This window comes from Cervus canadensis, chromosome 23, assembly GCF_019320065.1.
Source record: "Cervus canadensis isolate Bull #8, Minnesota chromosome 23, ASM1932006v1, whole genome shotgun sequence".
Classification (NCBI taxonomy): Eukaryota; Metazoa; Chordata; class Mammalia; order Artiodactyla; family Cervidae; genus Cervus; species Cervus canadensis.
In genome coordinates this window covers 2,016,036-2,033,534 of record NC_057408.1, presented here as the reverse complement: position 1 = coordinate 2,033,534, position 17,499 = coordinate 2,016,036, and the positions used below count along the sequence as shown (strand labels likewise).

At 50.7% G+C, this 17,499-nt stretch overlaps 1 protein-coding gene across 3 annotated transcripts in view; it reads right to left on the bottom strand.

Moving 5' to 3' along the window:
• The window catches only part of RNF165 (ring finger protein 165), a 110,603-nt gene that overhangs the window by 13,409 nt on the left and 79,695 nt on the right, over positions 1-17,499 (bottom strand). The window contains exons 2-4 of one of the 3 annotated variants that reach the window (XM_043444463.1): positions 7,941-8,279; positions 6,222-6,332; positions 1,731-1,860 (exon numbers count right to left, since the gene is read on the bottom strand). In XM_043444463.1, the coding sequence (XP_043300398.1) occupies positions 1,731-1,769 (39 nt within the window). In that variant the 5' untranslated portion in view covers positions 1,770-1,860; positions 6,222-6,332; positions 7,941-8,279. Of the gene's footprint in view, positions 1-1,730; positions 1,861-6,221; positions 6,333-6,835; positions 7,475-7,940; positions 8,280-17,499 lie in introns of those variants that run through there. The other 2 variants (XM_043444461.1, XM_043444462.1) reach the window with 2 other exon arrangements.

Below are 17,499 nucleotides of genomic sequence, written 5' to 3'. Positions count from 1 at the left end.
AGCCCAGCTTCCGGTCCCCCTCCCGCAGCTGCCAGTTAGCGCAACCCTGAAGTCCCGCAGATAAGGGAGGGGAAGCGCCGGCTCTCCTCCTCCTGTCTTTTCTGCTCATCAAGAACCAAGCCTGTGCCGAACCGGCCCCAGAAAGAGTCACAAAATCAGTAAAGGAACAAACGAATCTGATTGGGCATTTATTTCACAGCAGGTTCTGTTCTAAGCCCTTCTCGTGACTAACTGAATTACCTCACCTGATCTGTCACGTGGGTACAATTACTATCCCCATTTTAGTGATAGGGTAAACAAGACACGAACAGATGAAGTAAGTGACATAACCACGGTTTCAAACCCAGGCAGTCAGACAGCAAAACTCACCCTTTTTCCCCTCTGTGCTGCGCTGCCCAGACTAGGGTGGGACAAGTGAGGGCACGAAATTTAATAACTCAGAACCAAGAGAAACAATACTTTAATGTAATATTTAAAAATCAAAGTAATACCAAAAAGTCCATAATGAACAAAAATATCAAAAATATTAAAATGTAGAGCCGTTTCCTTGCACGGCCCCGCCTCACTCACTGTGAGTCAGAGCTCCTCGGCTTACTCCTGCATGACCCTGGACTTTACCTCTCTAGGCCTCAGTTTACCCATCTGTAAAATAGGGATAAAACCTTTCCTGTGGGGTGATCCTTGGGTTGGGAAGATCCCCTGGAGTAGGAAATAGCAACCCACTCCAGTATTCTTGCCTGGGAAATACCATGGACAGAGGGAGCCTGGTGGGGTCGCAAAGAGTCAAACATGACTGAGCAACTGAACAAAGGGTGCTTAGAACGGTGCCTGGTATGCACCAATGTCTCGATACACACAAGGTTTTATTCCTAGGGGGTGGTACTTCATACGTGAACCTTAGAACGTCAGAGCCGACAAGGCTCCTGAAATGACGAGTCCCAGCTCTCACTTTACAAGTGAGGAGGCTGAGGTGCTGAGTGGTTAAAGGGCAAAGGCGGTGCCGGAAGAGCAGAATTAACGCTCGGGGGCAGCAGCATGGAGAAGATGTCTGGAAATAAGATTTTCAGTCCGTCTTCAGCTGCCTTAACGGATTCACTTCACCCTCATTCATGAAGCGTCATGAAGCTTGGGATGGCAGGAACACAAAGGCCCCCAAACCCAACCTGACCCACCCACAGTCCCCGCCCCTGCAGTGCTGAAGGCCTACGCTCGACATGAGGCCACCCCAGATGAGCAGGCAGCCCCAAGGGCCACCTCTAGGGTCTCCTGTGTTCCCACACCAGGGGTCTTCATCCCATTTCACAGATCAGTAAAACCAGAGCCCAGGAGGCGCCCACCTTAAATGAGGTCATATGGGGCTCGGGGACTACCCTGCTTGTTCCTAGCCCTGGGCCTTTCCCCCAACCACTCCCCATCCTCACTCACTCCCACCCCCATCCCTCCACCCCCAGCCCCCCCCAGGCCACAGCCTGCCACACTGCCCCTTGCCCCTCCCCCAGCGCCCCCCACCCCTCCTTCCAGCAGTGCGCGTTTCTAATCCAGCAGCTTTCCTTTCTTTCCCCTTCAAGCCTGACTGGGACTGGGAGCCGGGAGGGAAGGGTGGCAGTGGACCTGCTGGGCGCGGGGCACAGGGGCGCGGGGCACAGGGGAACAGAGCCTCAGGCCTCAGCCCACCATTGGCACCAACAGGCGGCAGAGGAGTCAGTCTCCTGGCAAAGCCTCTCACTCACCATCTGCGTGGAGGAGGAGTTTCGGGGGAAATGGTGCATTCGAAGAGTTGCTAGGTAATGCTGATAGTGCTGAGGGACGGGCCGCACCTGGAACTGAGCAGAACTCAAGCCGGCGTCCACACTGAGATCCCTGCAGGGACAGGGCCACAGTGAGGCACAGGGGGTCCAGCCATCAGGCTGCGAAGGGACCCGAGACATCAAGCCCATCGCGTAGAATCAGGGTCACAAACTGCCGCAGAGGCAAGGGAGCCACTCTCGCCTAGTCCATCCCCCTCATTAGGACAAAGAGAACCAAGACTCAGAGAAGGAAGGGCTCTGCGAGATCCGAAGGAACTAGAACAGTCCGGGCCTCATACTACTTGGGACTAGTGCACAAATCTCCTTCCCAAGGCAAAGTCCATTCCTAAGAGAAAGGCTGAAAGAGGAATCCAAATAAGCCAGGTACAGATACAGAGCAAAGAAAACACAGGTCCAGATAAAATGGAGGGGTCAGAGGCCATGCTTTTACCACTTTAAGAAAATAACAGGAGAGGGACCTGCAGCCTTGGGGCAGGAAACTCTCCTGAACCACTGCCCCCATTCTTAACCGTGGAGGAAATTCACTTTACTTAAGTAATCAATCAGTGAATACTGAAAAGGAACCAGGGTTTCTTGAAAAAATGGCTAAGTTCAGGTCTGAGTACAAAAAAAATGTGCAAAATGAGATTGAAACATCTTGTCATAATTGAAAGCAAGGAAGTCATCAAGGTCAGGTCAAAAGGATTCAGGAGCCATCTTGAAGAGGCCCCCACTGGCAGAGTTTGGACATTTTGCATCAGTGAGTGTTGCAATAAGTTGAAATACATCAAATAGGTTCACATCCATGAGCATGAAATGATGCTAAAGCAAATCGGTTCCCTTTGAAGGATGCTAGGGAACCAACACTTCATTTTGAAAACTAATAAATACAGGAGAAGAACCAAACATTTATCCTGTCTTTCCTCTATTAACTGTACTTCAGGGTAACCAAATCACGATGAAGGGAAATTGCTCTTTATGAAAGTTTTCTGTGTAATAAATGAATAAGCAATGATTGAATTACTTGTCACCTTCTCACGTCTCCTAGAGAAATAAAGGATCTGGGTGAAGATCATCAATTACTATTAAACTCACATTGGAGAGTCAACCAGGTTTTGGCTGGAACAACCCAGCATCTCCTCTGAAGTGTTTTTACCAGAAATTACAAGTTGAAGCTGAACCTGTTCAGGTTGCAACCTGAGTGCCAGGGTGTAGGGAATATAGCAAACCAAAGGGCACCTGAGCAAATGCAATTTGTTTAAAACATGAGGAACATGGCAAGAATTTCTGCTTCCATCTGTGATGTCTGAGCAGTGTGATGTAAATATATTCCTGTATTTCCTCCATCAGTTCAGTTCAGTTCAGTTACTCAGTCATGTCCGACTCTCTGCGACCCCATGGACTGCAGCACGCCAGGCTTCCCTGTCCATCACCAACTCCCATAGCTTATTCAAATTCATGTCCGTTGAGTCGGTGATGCCACCCAACCATCTCATCCTCTGTCATCCCCTTCTCCTCCCACCTTCAATCTTTCCCAGCATCAGGATCTTTTCCAAGAAGTCAGTTCTTTGCATCAGGTCGCCAAAGCCCAGATCCCTGGAACAACTGCTGATGAGTCTGCCCCCTTGGGAAATGAGGTAACTCTTGGAGTTGGTTGGAAGTAAACTTAGAAATCCTCTGAGTCCAACCCCTCATTTTTGCAGGCCCAATAGAGGCCTGAAGAAGGACAGTGCCCGATCCACGGCCCTGGGCTAGCCAGTCTGGGACTCCAGGGTTTCTGACCCTCACCTGGGCTCATCCTATGACCTGCCTCGACGAAAGGAGTTCCATGGGGCACCTCGTGGGCAGAAACTCAGACTCTTAGCAGCTGCCCAGCAGTCCCAGCAGATTCACAGCTGCAGAGAGATGTTCAGGGAATTCTACCAAAAGCAAAGTCCCAAGGAATTGAGAACAGAATCGCTCCAATTCTGAGAGTGTTGACTAGAGAAGCAAAAGACACCTTCACCCTCAGATGAGTGGGGTGAGTTGCCCAGGGTAGGCCTGGGTGGGCTCTGGGATCCCCTTTTATCATCTCATCAAAAATCTGATCCCAAACCCAGGATCCCCGAACAGCTGTCTGCAGGGGAAGGAAGCCAGGAGGCTCTCATCTCCATGCCCCTTCTCTAACTGTCCCAGGTTCCCCGGGCAGAGCTAGGACTAGGTGGTGGAGTGGCCTGAAGTGGGGGCAGAGATGGAACCATGAAGCCAGGACTGAGTCAGAGGAGACACTGGAGGAGGGCGCAAAGTCGGGGTCCAGTTACCAGGCCTAGGCCAGAAAGGGGAACTTCGTGTGGGGGATTTATCCCCCAAGGCCTGCTGCTCCCACACACTCTCAGGCCAGGGTGCTCAGCTGAGAGCAGCTACGTGGGTAGGGCTGAAATCTCCTAAATTTCAGGGAAAGGCCAGTCAGCCTCAGGCCTGGGGCTGGACCAGGCTCTGGGGGCCGGTTCCTGGAGTGATTAGGGCAGGAGTCAGTGATTCCTGATGGTTCTTTCAAGGAAAGGGGCAGGGGGGTCGGGTCCAGACACACTCCCACCTCCTCCCTCCCAGGGCTCCTCGCAGAGCAGGGAGAGCGGCCCCTCCTCTAATGCATTTCCTGTCATCTGATTTCCAGAACCTTGCATCTCCTGGCAGAAGAGACCTCCCTGGGAAAGAAGGGGGGTGGGCATGTAAAGCCCCTCGTTACCACTAGGCTGGCCCTTGCTGGAGCAGAGCTCATTATAGGGAGGAGAGAGGGCCTCCTGCTTGGGAAGTGGGGAAAAGCCCAAGGTGGCCCTGGGCACAGGAGCCCCAGTTTCTCCCAGTTCTCAGGGCAGGCAGGGGTCAGGAATGCAGAGCAACAGAAATTTGAGGAGGACAGGCGATTTAAAGCAAGCTGGCTAACTCGCACCCGCATCTGCACCCCTGACATCTCTGCAGCACCACCCTCAGCGTGTCACCTGACCCTCCCACTTGCCACATGGGACCCCGTGTGTGTATTCAGATCCCTCAGCCGCACACAAGGACCCTGGGCTCTCTGTGTGCTGAAGTGAATTAAATTGAATTGACTTGCCTGCCGAGGGACAGAATTTCATCCAAACAACAATTAAATCTTCCTAATTTGAATCTGCTAATTAGAAAAAGGCTGGGCTGAAGCTGGCTGTGGTACAATCTCTTAAGGAAGTGTTAAATCTAACAGAGAAAACTGGAGAACTAGTGAGGGCTGGAGATGATGGAACCTGTGAAAACAACCCTCTCCTGCACCTAGAAGCACGTTTAACATCCAGTCATCCAGAACTGCCCCTCAGAACTGTTCCTGGGTGTCCAGCCCTGGTCACGCTTCCAAAGCAACCATTGCTCATGAAAGTTAGCCTGACTACATGGCTGAGTAATGACACTACTGTATGTCTATTTTATAAATAGTCCATTCCCTTTCATTGAGGTCTTTTTGTTTTTACATTCTTTTAAAGAAAAAATATTTTTTTAGCCTCAAAGTTGTGAGAACGGCACCAAAAATTCCTGGTTATCCTTCATTCAGATTCCCCAGATGTTAAAGTTTTACTACTTGACTGCATTTCTTTTTCCTTTTCTCTCTCTCCGTTCATCCATACCTACATACCTGCTTTATATATACCCATACACAGTTCTCCATAGATTTTTTTTCTAAACTATTTAAAAGTAAGTTGCAGGCATGAGGCCCTTACCTCTAAGTATTTTAGTGAACTGCACATCTTTTTTTTTGAGTGTTCAGGTGTTTGGATCTGACCCTAGGTTAGGTCAGCCCTCCCTGAGCTAGAACCTGTGAGTAGAGTGGGACCAAGGGCCCAAAACCAAATGGTACTGCATCCCAGGGCAAGAAAGACCTCTGTTTTGAGTGCAGATTGTGGGAAGACTTCACAAGGCCCCGCTGCCTACAAAGACCCCTCAACCAAGCCCTCAGCCTCTCCCCAGGCCTTGCCTCCAACCTGGCTGGTTCTATCTCTCTGAGCCTCTTTTGCCTGGCTGGCATGCCCTGGCACTTCTTTCTGGACTCCTCAAGGCCCACTCCTTCCAGGAAGCCTTCCCTGACCATCATGCTAGCTCCTGAGACTCTCCTATCTGCCCTCCTCCCAAGGACCATTGGTTCACAGCATTCCCTGGACTTGGGAAATGCATTGCATCCCTGTCAGCTCCTCCTAGGCATAACCACGAGAACCAAGCCCCAGGCTGGGCACGTGGTGGCATTTAGCCACCTCTGAGCTTGCTGCCAGAACTAAGCCCCTGGGGGCCCATCTGGCTCCACAGATGGCTGGAGACAGGGCAAAAGCTGGGGCTTGAAGACTAGGACTTCTGCATCATTGATGTGAAGGAAACAGGAGCTCCATGGATCAGGCAAGACCCTCCTCTCGCCCTCCCCCAGGGGCCCCAAAGACTCACCAGTCAGTGCCCTCAGCCAAATACCTGGGCTGAGGTGTCTGTAGTTGGTGGCCGAAGTCGAAGCTGGGGTGGAGGCGGTGGGGATGGACAGACACGCGCTCCTGACTCCGCCTGCACCAGAAGGGAAGGAGGACCCAGGCGTCAGGGCAGCCCTGGGCCAGCCCAGCTTGCAGGAGCGCTGAGCCCTGGTGGCCCCCGCCCAGGCCTATGTATGGAGCAGCGGCCTTCAGCCCTCTTCCCAAACTCCAAGGAAGCTTCCTGGGCAGCAGCTCAAACATTCCTGCTGTTTGTGGGCTGCCTACTACGCCAAGGCTGCTCCCTGGGTCTAGCTGCTGCAGGCCTGCTGTCTCACCCGGGCTCTCTGCCTCCTGTGCTCCTTCTACGCCCCTCTGTCCTTGGCGGGTTGTATTCAGGACACACAGACCTGCCTCCTGTAGCATCTCCCACGTCTATGCACCCATACCCTCTGCTGCCGCCATGCTCTTCTCTCCTCCACCCTTCTCCACACTCTTCCCAGTTTTCATGACTCAGGACTAGGTCTCCTCCAGGAAGGGCTGCCAGAACACTTCAGATCACAGTGACCTCTGCTTCCTCTGACCTCCTACAATACTCACCTTCTGTCCCAAGCACCCCAGCCTCTATAGACACAAACGCTTGGGGTCTTAAAGATCATCATGTCCAGAGATGCTCAAAGTATGTTCCAAGGACCCCTGGCAGTCCCTGTGACCCTTTCGCAGGGTTTCTGAGGTCAAAATGATTTTCATAATAATACTATCATGCATTTGCTTTTTCACTCTCATTCTCTCACAAGTGAACAATGGAATTTTCCAGAAACTACATGACATGTGATTCAGCTACAATTTGAGTGCAGAAGCAGACTTGAGAATACAGCCATCTTCTATTGAGCCAGGCATTAAAGAGATTTGCAAATACATAATTTTTAAAAGTCACTCTTTTTACTTCATTTATATCTAGCTATTCTTTGAAAAACATTATTGGTGTTAATATAACTTTGTTTTTGTCATTTTAAAATGAATTAACAAGTATCTAAAATTTTTTCAGTTTTAATTTCTAATAGGGTAAGTATCAATAATCATAAGCCACATCAACAAAAGCTTGCTATAGTCCTCAATAATTTCTAAGAGTGTAAAGAATGTCCTGAGACAAAAATGTCTGAGAACCACTTATCTTGTACAATTCCTTCTCTTAACAGTTGAGACTCAGAGAGGTGAAGTGACTTGCCCAAGGTCCCACGGTCAGTTCAGCCCCATTTGATTAGTACTGTCTCATTTTACTTTGCATTTACATGGTGGGCTCTTTGCGGGCAGGGCTGACCCAGGGCATCCCTTAGGGACCTCCAGTGCTAGAATCAGATGACCGTGAAGTTTGAGAGGGTGCGAGGGGTCCCCGAGTCTAGTCTCCCACACTGTGCAAAAGTCCACCGTGAGCATCCTAGTCCACTAGTTACCCGGCTCCTGACCAGCTACCCGGGCCATGTGACAAGGACACATACTAGCAACAGAGGGAACCGGTGTCAAGTTAAAGCCGTGCTCCCCACCCGGAATGAATGCCTCTAACCGGAGCGAAAGCTGCTTCCTACAGGGAGACTCCTTTGGTGCCTGACGGCTGGCCCAGCCTGGCGGGGTGGAAAGCAGGGGCCCCGCCCCGGCCCCGCCCACCTTCGCCCACGTGGCGCACACACGCCCCGGCCCCGCCCACCTTCGCCCACGTGGCTCACACACCTCGGGTGCGAGACGAGCCGGCGGTGCTGAGCCTCCAGGAGCTGCTGCTGCAGGAGGTATTGCTGGTGCAGGGCCTGAGGTAGGAAGGAGGGACCTGTGACGTCCTGGAACTGCAGGGCGGGCAGCGGGGTCAGCGACTGGTGCAGGGCGCCGCTGTGCTGGTGGGCCGGGGCCATGTGGGCGCTGAGGCCCGGCTGCGACTGCACGGGGTGGGCCAGGGGGAAGTCGGGAGCGAGCTGCTGCGGCTGCGGGGGGCCCAGGTGGAAGTGGCGGCAGGAGGTAGCGTGAGGAAGCTGAGACCTTTGAAAGGGGGCACCTGGAGAAGCAATGACGAAGACTCCATGAGGACTAGCCCTGCCACCGTCCCCCACGGGTCTCATCTCCTCCTACCCGCAACCTGCAGCCCGTGAAACTCAAGACCTTCATTAGAACCCAACGATGTCATTATTCTTATATACAAATGATCCTCAGTGCTGCCTGGTAAAGACTCAGTGCAGAACGTGTTGGAGGGAGGAGGCATATTTTGTTTAATAAATAGATAAGCGTTCTCTTTTAAATTAACACACTAGTTAAAGGAATTTTAAGGTCCCAGGAGACAATTTGGCTTTCTTGAATTTCTCCCAAGCAACTTTATTGATCCTACTACCTTTTAAAATAGATGCCTAGAGAAACAGCCTGCAATGAAGGAGACGCAAGTTTGGTCCCTGGGTTGGGAAGATCCCCTGGAGAAGGAAATGGATAACCACACCAGTATTTTTGCCTCAGCAGAGGAGCCCGGTGGACTACAGTCCATGGGGTTGCAAAGAGTAGGACACAACTGAGCAACCCACACACACAAAAGAAAATTTAGTCCAACCTAGTCAAGCTCTGAAGCCTTGGCTGGCCAGGACCCAGCCTGCAGAGAGCCCAAATTTCTGAGGAGAAAACAAGTTGTTTTCCATGCAATTTTAAGAAAAAACCTAATCACACAAAATTTTAAGTATAATTAATTTGTTGTAATATCATAATTTTTTTAAAAGCAAAAATTTCCAGCAATAAGCCAGGCTCATGCTTCATTTAATCTAGTCTCCACCACCTTCTAAATAAAATTGACCTTGATAATGGGAAAGTCTTGCAACTTCTCCATAAGCAGAGATCCAACTCTCAGCACTGGAGCCCTTTAATAAGGAAGGAAGTAGACTTGGCACCTCAGGAAGATTTACAGAGGCTTCCTGTTAAATGTGGCAGGTTCAACACATATCTGTTCCTTCCCAAACCCCACTGAAATGAGAGCAAAGGAATAAAGAGAAAATAAACAGACAAGGACAGGGAGAACAGGAGACGTGACATCAGCAGGAAACAAATGTCAACAGATTTCTGGAAGACAGAAAGCAGATGGAGGAATTAGCAGAGCTGAGAAATTGGAAACAAAGCACCTAATGAAGGTGTGGACGTCCCTGTAGCCTAAATGGTAAAGAATCCGCCTGCAGTGCAGGAGACCAGGGTTCTATCCCTGGGTCTGGAAGATCCTCTGGAGAAGGAAAGGGCAGTCCACTCAGTATCCTTACCTGGAGAATCCCATGGGCAAAGAAGCCTGGCAGGCTACAGTCCGTGGGGTTACAAAGAGTTGGACACGACTGAGCGGCTAAACACACACACAATGAAGGTGCAGTCAAAGAGAAATGGATAGATCTTGCCACACATGCTGGAACGGTGTGGAGTTGGAGGTGGTGACTCCCTTGGAAGGTGGAGAGATGGTGGCGCTGAGAATGGGGAGGCTGGTTGCCAGCCTATATGAGGAGCAGTTCTGCCCTTTCCAGTGCAGTGACTGCCCCTCCCTCGCCTTGGCATTTTGCAGGGAAACTGAGCCAGAAAGGCCCCAGTAGTGGAGGACCGGGGTGCAGCACTGCGCTCCAATAGGGGGGTTAAGTGAAAGTCTATTCATGGAACTTTGGAAACCTCTGTTCCCTTCTGCCACTTGGTTCAGTGGATACTGCCCTTCATGTGCCTCTCCGCTCTCCTCCCACACCCCACAGCTCCAGGCTGGAAACTGGTCCCAGAAAGAGCTCTACAGATCCTTCTGGTTGGGAGTACCCAATAAAATGGTAGCGTCCTCAGCCAGCCACTGCATAATAGAGCCCATAAGTTGAAAGGTCCATGCATAGACACAGAACTTCTGGAAGTTTTGGTGACCTACTCTTCAATGTGAACAGACAGCCAAGGATGACTAGTCTCTTGAGGAAAAGTGAGGAGAGAGAGAGTATACTAAATTAAAAAAAAAAATAAAAAAGAAAAAACTCAGAGGAACAGAAGTAATGCAGGGGTCAAAAAAAAAAAAAAAGGAAAAAAAAGACCAATAAACTTCAAAATATGTATATTAATATCCTAAAAAAAAAATAAAATATTGGGTCCATGAAACAACTGTAAGCTCCTTTAAAAGGGGCAAAGAGGAGACAAGAAAGAGCTTGGAATTTAAAAATATAAGAGGTAAACTCTGAAATTCAGCAGAAGGGTTGGAAGATAACACTGGAGTAATTTCCCAGGAAGCAGAACAAGAAAACAAGGAAATGAGGAGAAAGATGCCAGAGTTGAAGGGTTCAGTCAGAAGAGCCCACAGTTTTTCTAGTAAGAGAGAAAAATGGAGAAAATTATGGGGAAAAGTTTTTTAAAAATTTCCCAGAACTGAAGGTCAGTTTCTAGATAGAAAAGGCCCTCTGAGTGCCCAGCAAAATGGGGTGGGGATGGGGAGAACCACACACTGAGGCATATCCCAGGGAAACCCCCAAGCCTGGGGGCAGTGAGATGATTCTCACACCTTCCAGAGAGAAGGCACACCAGTTGCATTAGAAGCATCAGGAAGCAGGATAGCACCAGATTTTTCAACAGCAATACTGGAAGCTTGAAAACAGTGGAGCGACTGCCTTCAAGGTACAGCAGAGGCGGGGGAGGGGGAGATTTTCAATCTAGAATTCTGTGTCCAGCTAAACTTAATCAGGCATGAGAAGAGAACAGGACTGTTTTCAAACACGCAAGGTCTCAAAAAAAAAAAATTAATTTCTCTGCACCCTTTCTCAAAGAGATACTGATGCAAACCAAGAGAAAGGAGCAAAGAAATAGGGGGTGACACCCGGAAGAGGGGGGGGTTTCCCAAGAAGACGGCAGTACAGACCCTCCAGCAACCTTTTGAAGGGGGCAGGAGGGAGGGTGCTCTGAGGAGGCATCTGGGGGGTAGATAAAAAATATAGGATTACCATTAGATTTGGCCACAATGAAATAATACTTGAAGAAATTTTCCAATTTTATAGAGCATTTGGTAAGAATTTATAAAACTGTCATAGAAAGCAGGCAATTATTATCTCTAGGAAGAGGAAATATTGTTCAGAAAGTGTAATTATTATGTACCACTTGGTTCAACAGTGAACAGTCTCTATATATTAATAATACAGTAAGCATTAATAAACTATTTTAGAACAGAAAAAGACATTTATTGCATAATAAGAAAACAGACAATGTCAAAATTGAAAAATCAACAAATAGCAGTATAAGAATTTATTTAGAAATTTACTTAGTAATTTATGTATTTCAGGAAGTAAATACTTGAAGAAGAGCTGGGAGTGTTGAGCTTCTAGTGGTGAGGCTGGGGTGGGGGTGAAGGGCAGACAATCCCTGTTTTATTAAATGTGTCTTGTACTGGAGTTATTTGTCTTTGTAAATGACATGCATGTCACTGATAGGTTTTTTAAAAAATTTTTTTAAATATTTGCAAAACAAAATGGAACTATAATGTATTTCTGGCTCACTGCAAGTAAGCCAGAAAAGAATTATCTAGAATCTTAACTCCCACAAGTATCACAGATCAGTAGGCCTCCCTGCCTGGTGAATTCTGGCTTCTAGGAGTCCAGGGGCTGTGGCCTGAGCACGCTGGCTCTGGCTTCCTCCTCCTCACTCACCACCATCTATCACCAACATGACCATAAAGAAAGGAGAAGGCCCACACAACCGAAGGAAAGAGGGCAAGAGAGGAATGGAGAGCTGTCAAAAGCTAACGAAGTGAAAGACAGCCACGACTGCGGAGGAAAGGAATGGGGTGACAAAAACGAAGAATATTTTGAAGACTCCAATCCACCACTGTCTGTTCAGTTACAATGTGAGCCATATATGCAATTGTAGATTTTCTAGTAGCCCCCTTTAAAGAAGTCAAAAGAGACCGGTGAATGTAATTTTAACAATATATGTTGTATAACTCAGCATATCCAAAATGTTATTATTTCAGCATATACTCGATATAAAAATTTATTGAAGGACTTTCCTGGTGGCCCAGGGGTTAAGAATCTGCATGCAAATATAGGAGACATGGGTTTGAACCCTGGTCCGGGAAGATTCCACATGCAGGGCAACTAAGCCTGTGCTCCACAACTGAAGCCCATATGCTCTCCACTCATTGCAGTGAAGACCCAGCACAGCCTAAATAAATAAATGACATTTTTTTTTTTAAGTATTGGGATAGTTTACATTATTTTTTTTCATACTAAGTCTTCAGAATCCAGTGTACACCCAGCACAGTACATCTGTGTACACAGTACATCTGCAGTACCACTTGCAGATAGCAGCTTCCGTGTTGGACACTGCAGCTCTAAAGAAAGAAGACCAGCTCCACACACAGAGCGAAGTGTTTTAGCCAAGCTTGCTAACATGTCTGCCAGTAGCCCCCTGGCTTGCTGGTGAGATCCACACACCTTAACCTGATCGTCCAGCTCCCTCCTCCTGATCCCCCCCACCCCCACCAAACCCTCCGCCATCATCCACGCTGGACCACTCAAATCTGCAGACATCCACGTTCCCACTCCGGGGCCATTGCTCACGCTGGTGGCTGCCTTCCCCACCTTTAAAGGTCATGTCACGGCAACTCAAAAAATGCCTCTCCTGCCCACCAGCCCCCGGGGACGCCTTCCTCCCCTGTGTTCCAATGGAAGGCCCTGTCGCTACCACTCCCTTGGGCCCTGGCAGTAGGGACCTTGGGCTGTGACTTCACTCCTGCCGCCCCTGGCTGGCCAAGCTTCGTGTCTCACTGTTTCTGGACCCCCACACGCCTCCCCAGAGCTGGTGCTCAGTGAATACCTGGTTGACTGACTGCTGGAGGGACTGAGGGAAAGACAGGGGCTCGGAGGGACTGACGTGCTGAGGCTGGTTGAAGGCAAACTGGTATGAAATCGAGAGGGAAGGAAGGTGGCCAGCAGGGCTGAGGTGAGCTCTAGGTTTTAAAGCTGCAGTGCCCAGGGGCCGGTCAGGCAGAGCGGGCTGGCATCCTCTGCCTCGGGCACTGGTGGAATCTCTCCCATCTCGGGGAACACCAGCTGCCTTCCTCCCACAGTCCCTTCCTGCCATGAGGGCGCCCACCCTTCGAGGGGGGGCCTTTCAGGTTCCCGTGGAGGCCCCTTAGGAAGAAGACCGGCCACACCCCAGCCTGGAGAGGTTTCCACCCTCTTGTAACCTGTGCCTCCAGCCGATGCACTGGGCAGTGAACGCGGCTGCCTTCTCTCCTGGGTGGGCAGCAACAATGAACCAAAGTATCTGTAAGTCTCGAATTGTTTCGGGCAATTTCTACCTGCACAAGTCCTTTGACCTCTGTTCTGGGACTCTGTGCCCCTCTCCCCTTTCATCTCCATCCCCAGAGGGCTCTCAGTCACAGGCGCCCTACTCAGAAGGTAGTTAAAGGCAGGAGACACCCATTCTGGGGCCCCATCCTCTCCCCAGTCTGTGTCCTGCACTGTCTATGAAAGCAGCAGATAGCAGCTGCTGTATTTGATCTCTAAGAGCAGAGGAGTGAAATTCTTAGGGTACACAATGTGGGCCCCTGGCAAGCCAACGATCAGTGACATCTGAATAGCATTTACATCCCAGAATGCCCCCATCAATAGACAACCTGCAATTTTTCCCATTAGAGTTACTCCTTTGGGTTAAAAAATAATCTCCAGATGTCCTTGACTATACTGTCCATTTATCTTATTTCCCCAGGGCTGAAATGACATCAGTTGGAAGAGTCACCGTGAACTAAATAACATGATTAGGGAGTGGGGGAAAAAAGAGGGGTTACAGTTTTTTGTCTTAAAAAGCACCACATTAAAGGAACACAGCAAAGTATAACACACACAGTAGTTTCAGAAATGTGAAAAGAAACATGTGCATCTTAGAATTCTGGAAACTGGTGCTATCGGGTCCCTCTGAGAGCTAGCTGGGAGCACCTTCAAGCAGGGGTGTTCCCCAGGGCAGGGCTGGGATGGGGCAGGCCACCGTGCGCTTGCCCAATGGCCACCTGGCACACGCAGGCACCCCACAAGAGCTGGTGTTTGACCCGTGCCTCGTGGGCGGGGAGCCAAAAGGGCTGGCAGCGGGAGAGTGTGTGGATCAGAGGACAAGCCCCATGGGGAGGGGAAGGTGAAGGAGAAGCAGAGGATGTGGGGGCCACGGGCTGTGGGCCAGGTGGGTGGAGAGGACAGTGATGGAGGTCTCGCATCTCTGGAAGGTTCACTGATGCTCATCTGGTAAATGACAGAGCGGAGACTTGAACTGAGGCCTTGACTGAAAGGCAGTTGTCAACGGGAAGGAGGGGCAGAGCCAGGGAACCAGGAGGCTTGATAGAGTGAGAGGCCCTTCCTAGGAGGAAAGCAGGGCAGAAACAAGGCCCAACACCCGGAGCGTCCTCTGGGCCAGGTCCGGCTTCCTGGGGACAATGGGACGGAGACAAGGGGGCAGAGGAGGCTGGTTGGGAGCTGAGAGGAGCCAGGCCGGGAAGTCAGGAAGCCAGGGACGGCGGTGGAGACAGTAGAGCTGTGTGGCCGGACGGGCTTCTGCAGAGCAGGCAGCGTCCTGCACTGGAGGGATGTTCTAGCTGAATTCTAAACTGCACCAGCTTGATCACCTCAAGGAAAAGGGGCTTTCAGCCTCCAGACCCCAGAGCTGAGAGGCACTGTCTTCAAATCCTCAGACCAAGAAGGAAGGGAAGGAGCAGGCAGTGCTGGGGACAACCACCAGAGGGGCCAGCTGCCCACCCCACGGCCCCTGGGATAACCACCTCCTGCCGGTGGGGACCTCGGGGACAAAGCCGCAGGCCCCCTGGCCAGCCAGGCCAAATGTCCCCCACTTCTCTCACAGATGGGTGTAGGACCCTGGGAGAAAAGGATGGAACCAAACCCTCCTGGGTCTCCAGGGAAGCTGGCATTTCCCCCCCTCCCCAGACCAGTTCTCGGGCGCCAGTTTCCTGTTGTCCTCAGGTCATTGACCCGCCTCACTCTCCCTCAGAAGTGGAGGCAGAACAGGAGGGCAGTGCCCACAGCAGAGTCAGAGGGGAGGGGAGGGCCAAAGAGACCCCTTCCCGCAGGCCCTGGGATGGAGGGATGGAGATCAGCTGGCCAGCTGACCCGGGAGGCTGCCGCTTGTCTCTGCCGAGCGCTTCTTGAAGCCAGGTCTGGAGCCAGAGTCTGCTCCTCTCTGAAAAGCCAAGCTCTCAAGTGGCAAAGAAAATCGGTCTTTTGAAAGCAGATTTCTGCCCACAAGCAGCCGGGAAGAAGGCCTCTGGTACTGAAGAGGCTTTCAGAACCGGACAGAGTTACCCCGTGGAAGGGCTCAGTCATAAGGCCAGGGTGCCTCCCCTCGCTGTCAGATCTGGAGGGACATTCCACTTCTCTGGGCCTCAGACTATGACCCACAATGATGCCACCCCGTCCTACATGCTTGCTAATGATTCTCAGCTGTGGAGTGGGGGCACAGCAGGCATCTTCTGGCTCAGCCTCTCCTCTGGCTCGTGGGGGACCCCGGGGCAGTCACAACACTCAGTTCACAAGATCTGCTGTCCCACGTCCTGCTGGGAATATCCCGTGTGTGCCATGTCCAGCACCGGCAGTGAGCTCGAAGCGGTGAGAGGCAATAGTCAACCAGTGCTCACTTTCAAAATCCATCTTCCAGTGGCTACTGTGTCATTCTAAAGCCAGTTTTGAGCAATCCGTCCCTTGTTGCAAACACCCTTTCTGGCCTTTCTCTCGCTCTCTCTGCTCCCTGTGACCTTCTCTCTCACCTCTCCTGGACCCCTGAGGCCTTATCTAACCCCTGACCCCATACTCTGCCTCCCAAGGTTGCCTGCATTCTGTCAACATTAAACACCCAGGGCAAATGTTAACTCTGGGATAGAATCTCCCGTTGGATTTGTGGGAATACTTCAATACTTTGTTATACTTCGCATTTCATTTCTGCACAAATTTTATCTCTAATAGTTGGCTGTAAAGTGAGTGATTTCAAGACAATCCTTTGTTCATAGAAGGATTTAGGGAACTTCCAAGAGGGGAGGGAGAGAAAATGAAAGAAAGGGAAAGAAAAGCAGGGAAGTGGGAAGAAGAGAGAGAAGAAAGAAAGAAGGAAAGAAAGAAGAGAAAGACTCATTATCTTAGAAAAGTTTACTATTAGATTATTAGCTAGTAAGGAAATACAAGGGCTTCTGTGGTGACTCAGATAGTGAAGAATCTGCCTGCAATGCAGGAGACCCAGGTTTGATCCCTGAATTGGGAAGATCCCCTGGAGAAGGGCATGGTAACCCATTCCAGTCTTCTTGCCTGGGAAATCCCAAGGACAGAGGAGCCTGGCGGGCTACAGTCCATGGGTAGCAAAGAGTCAGACATGACTGAGCAACTAACACACACACACACACACACACACACACACACACACACACGCACACACACAAGGAAATACACAAGTGCAGGGAATCCTTGAATATACGAGTTAAATGAGGCTCAGAGACCACACAGCCTTTGTTCTACAAGATGAGGATCTCGAGGAGCTGGGAAGGAGTGGAGGCTTTTCCAAGGGCTTTCAGTCGTTATGGCTGAGGTGGGACTGGAGTCCCCCCACCCAGCACCAGCTCCTCATGTGCCCACACCGGTCCACACGCAGTGCCCAGAGAGGAGCCCAACTGCCCAGGCCCCGGGGGTCTCCCCGCCCCTCCCCGTCCCCCATCCCCATCCTAAGCCTCCTCTAGGAGGAAGCCTTTCCTTCCGAAGGGAGTAACGGCGGGGTGACAAGGACCAGCAGCTGCTGCCCGTGGGAGCAGTGACATCTGAATCTCTGCAGTGACAGATGCTGAGGCGTGGCCGTGGTGGCTGACATCACTTAGGCCCATTCAGTCCACCTAGGCCAGCAGCCCCAGGCCTCTTCCCTGGCCTAAGAACAAGGCCCAGCTTTTTGGAGTAGGCCAAGGTCTTTGCAGCCCATTGGGTCCTCCTGGCAGAAGGCAACTGCTGCTTTGGTAAGGTCCCTGGGAATCCTCCCTTGTAAAGCTTTGGCCCTGTGATTCACAGTTTTAACTGATAAAGAGGGATGGAGGAAATTCTAGGGTCCTGGCACCAATTCTGGGCACCCATGGACACCTAAACTGAAGTCTGATGAGGAGACCAGGACTGGGAGGGGACTTGAGTTGCCTGAAAGGAGCTAAGGAATCCAGAAAGGAGACGCTGGGTCAGGGAACAGCTCAGACAAAGGGGATTGCTCTTTTGGTGGATTTGGGTCAA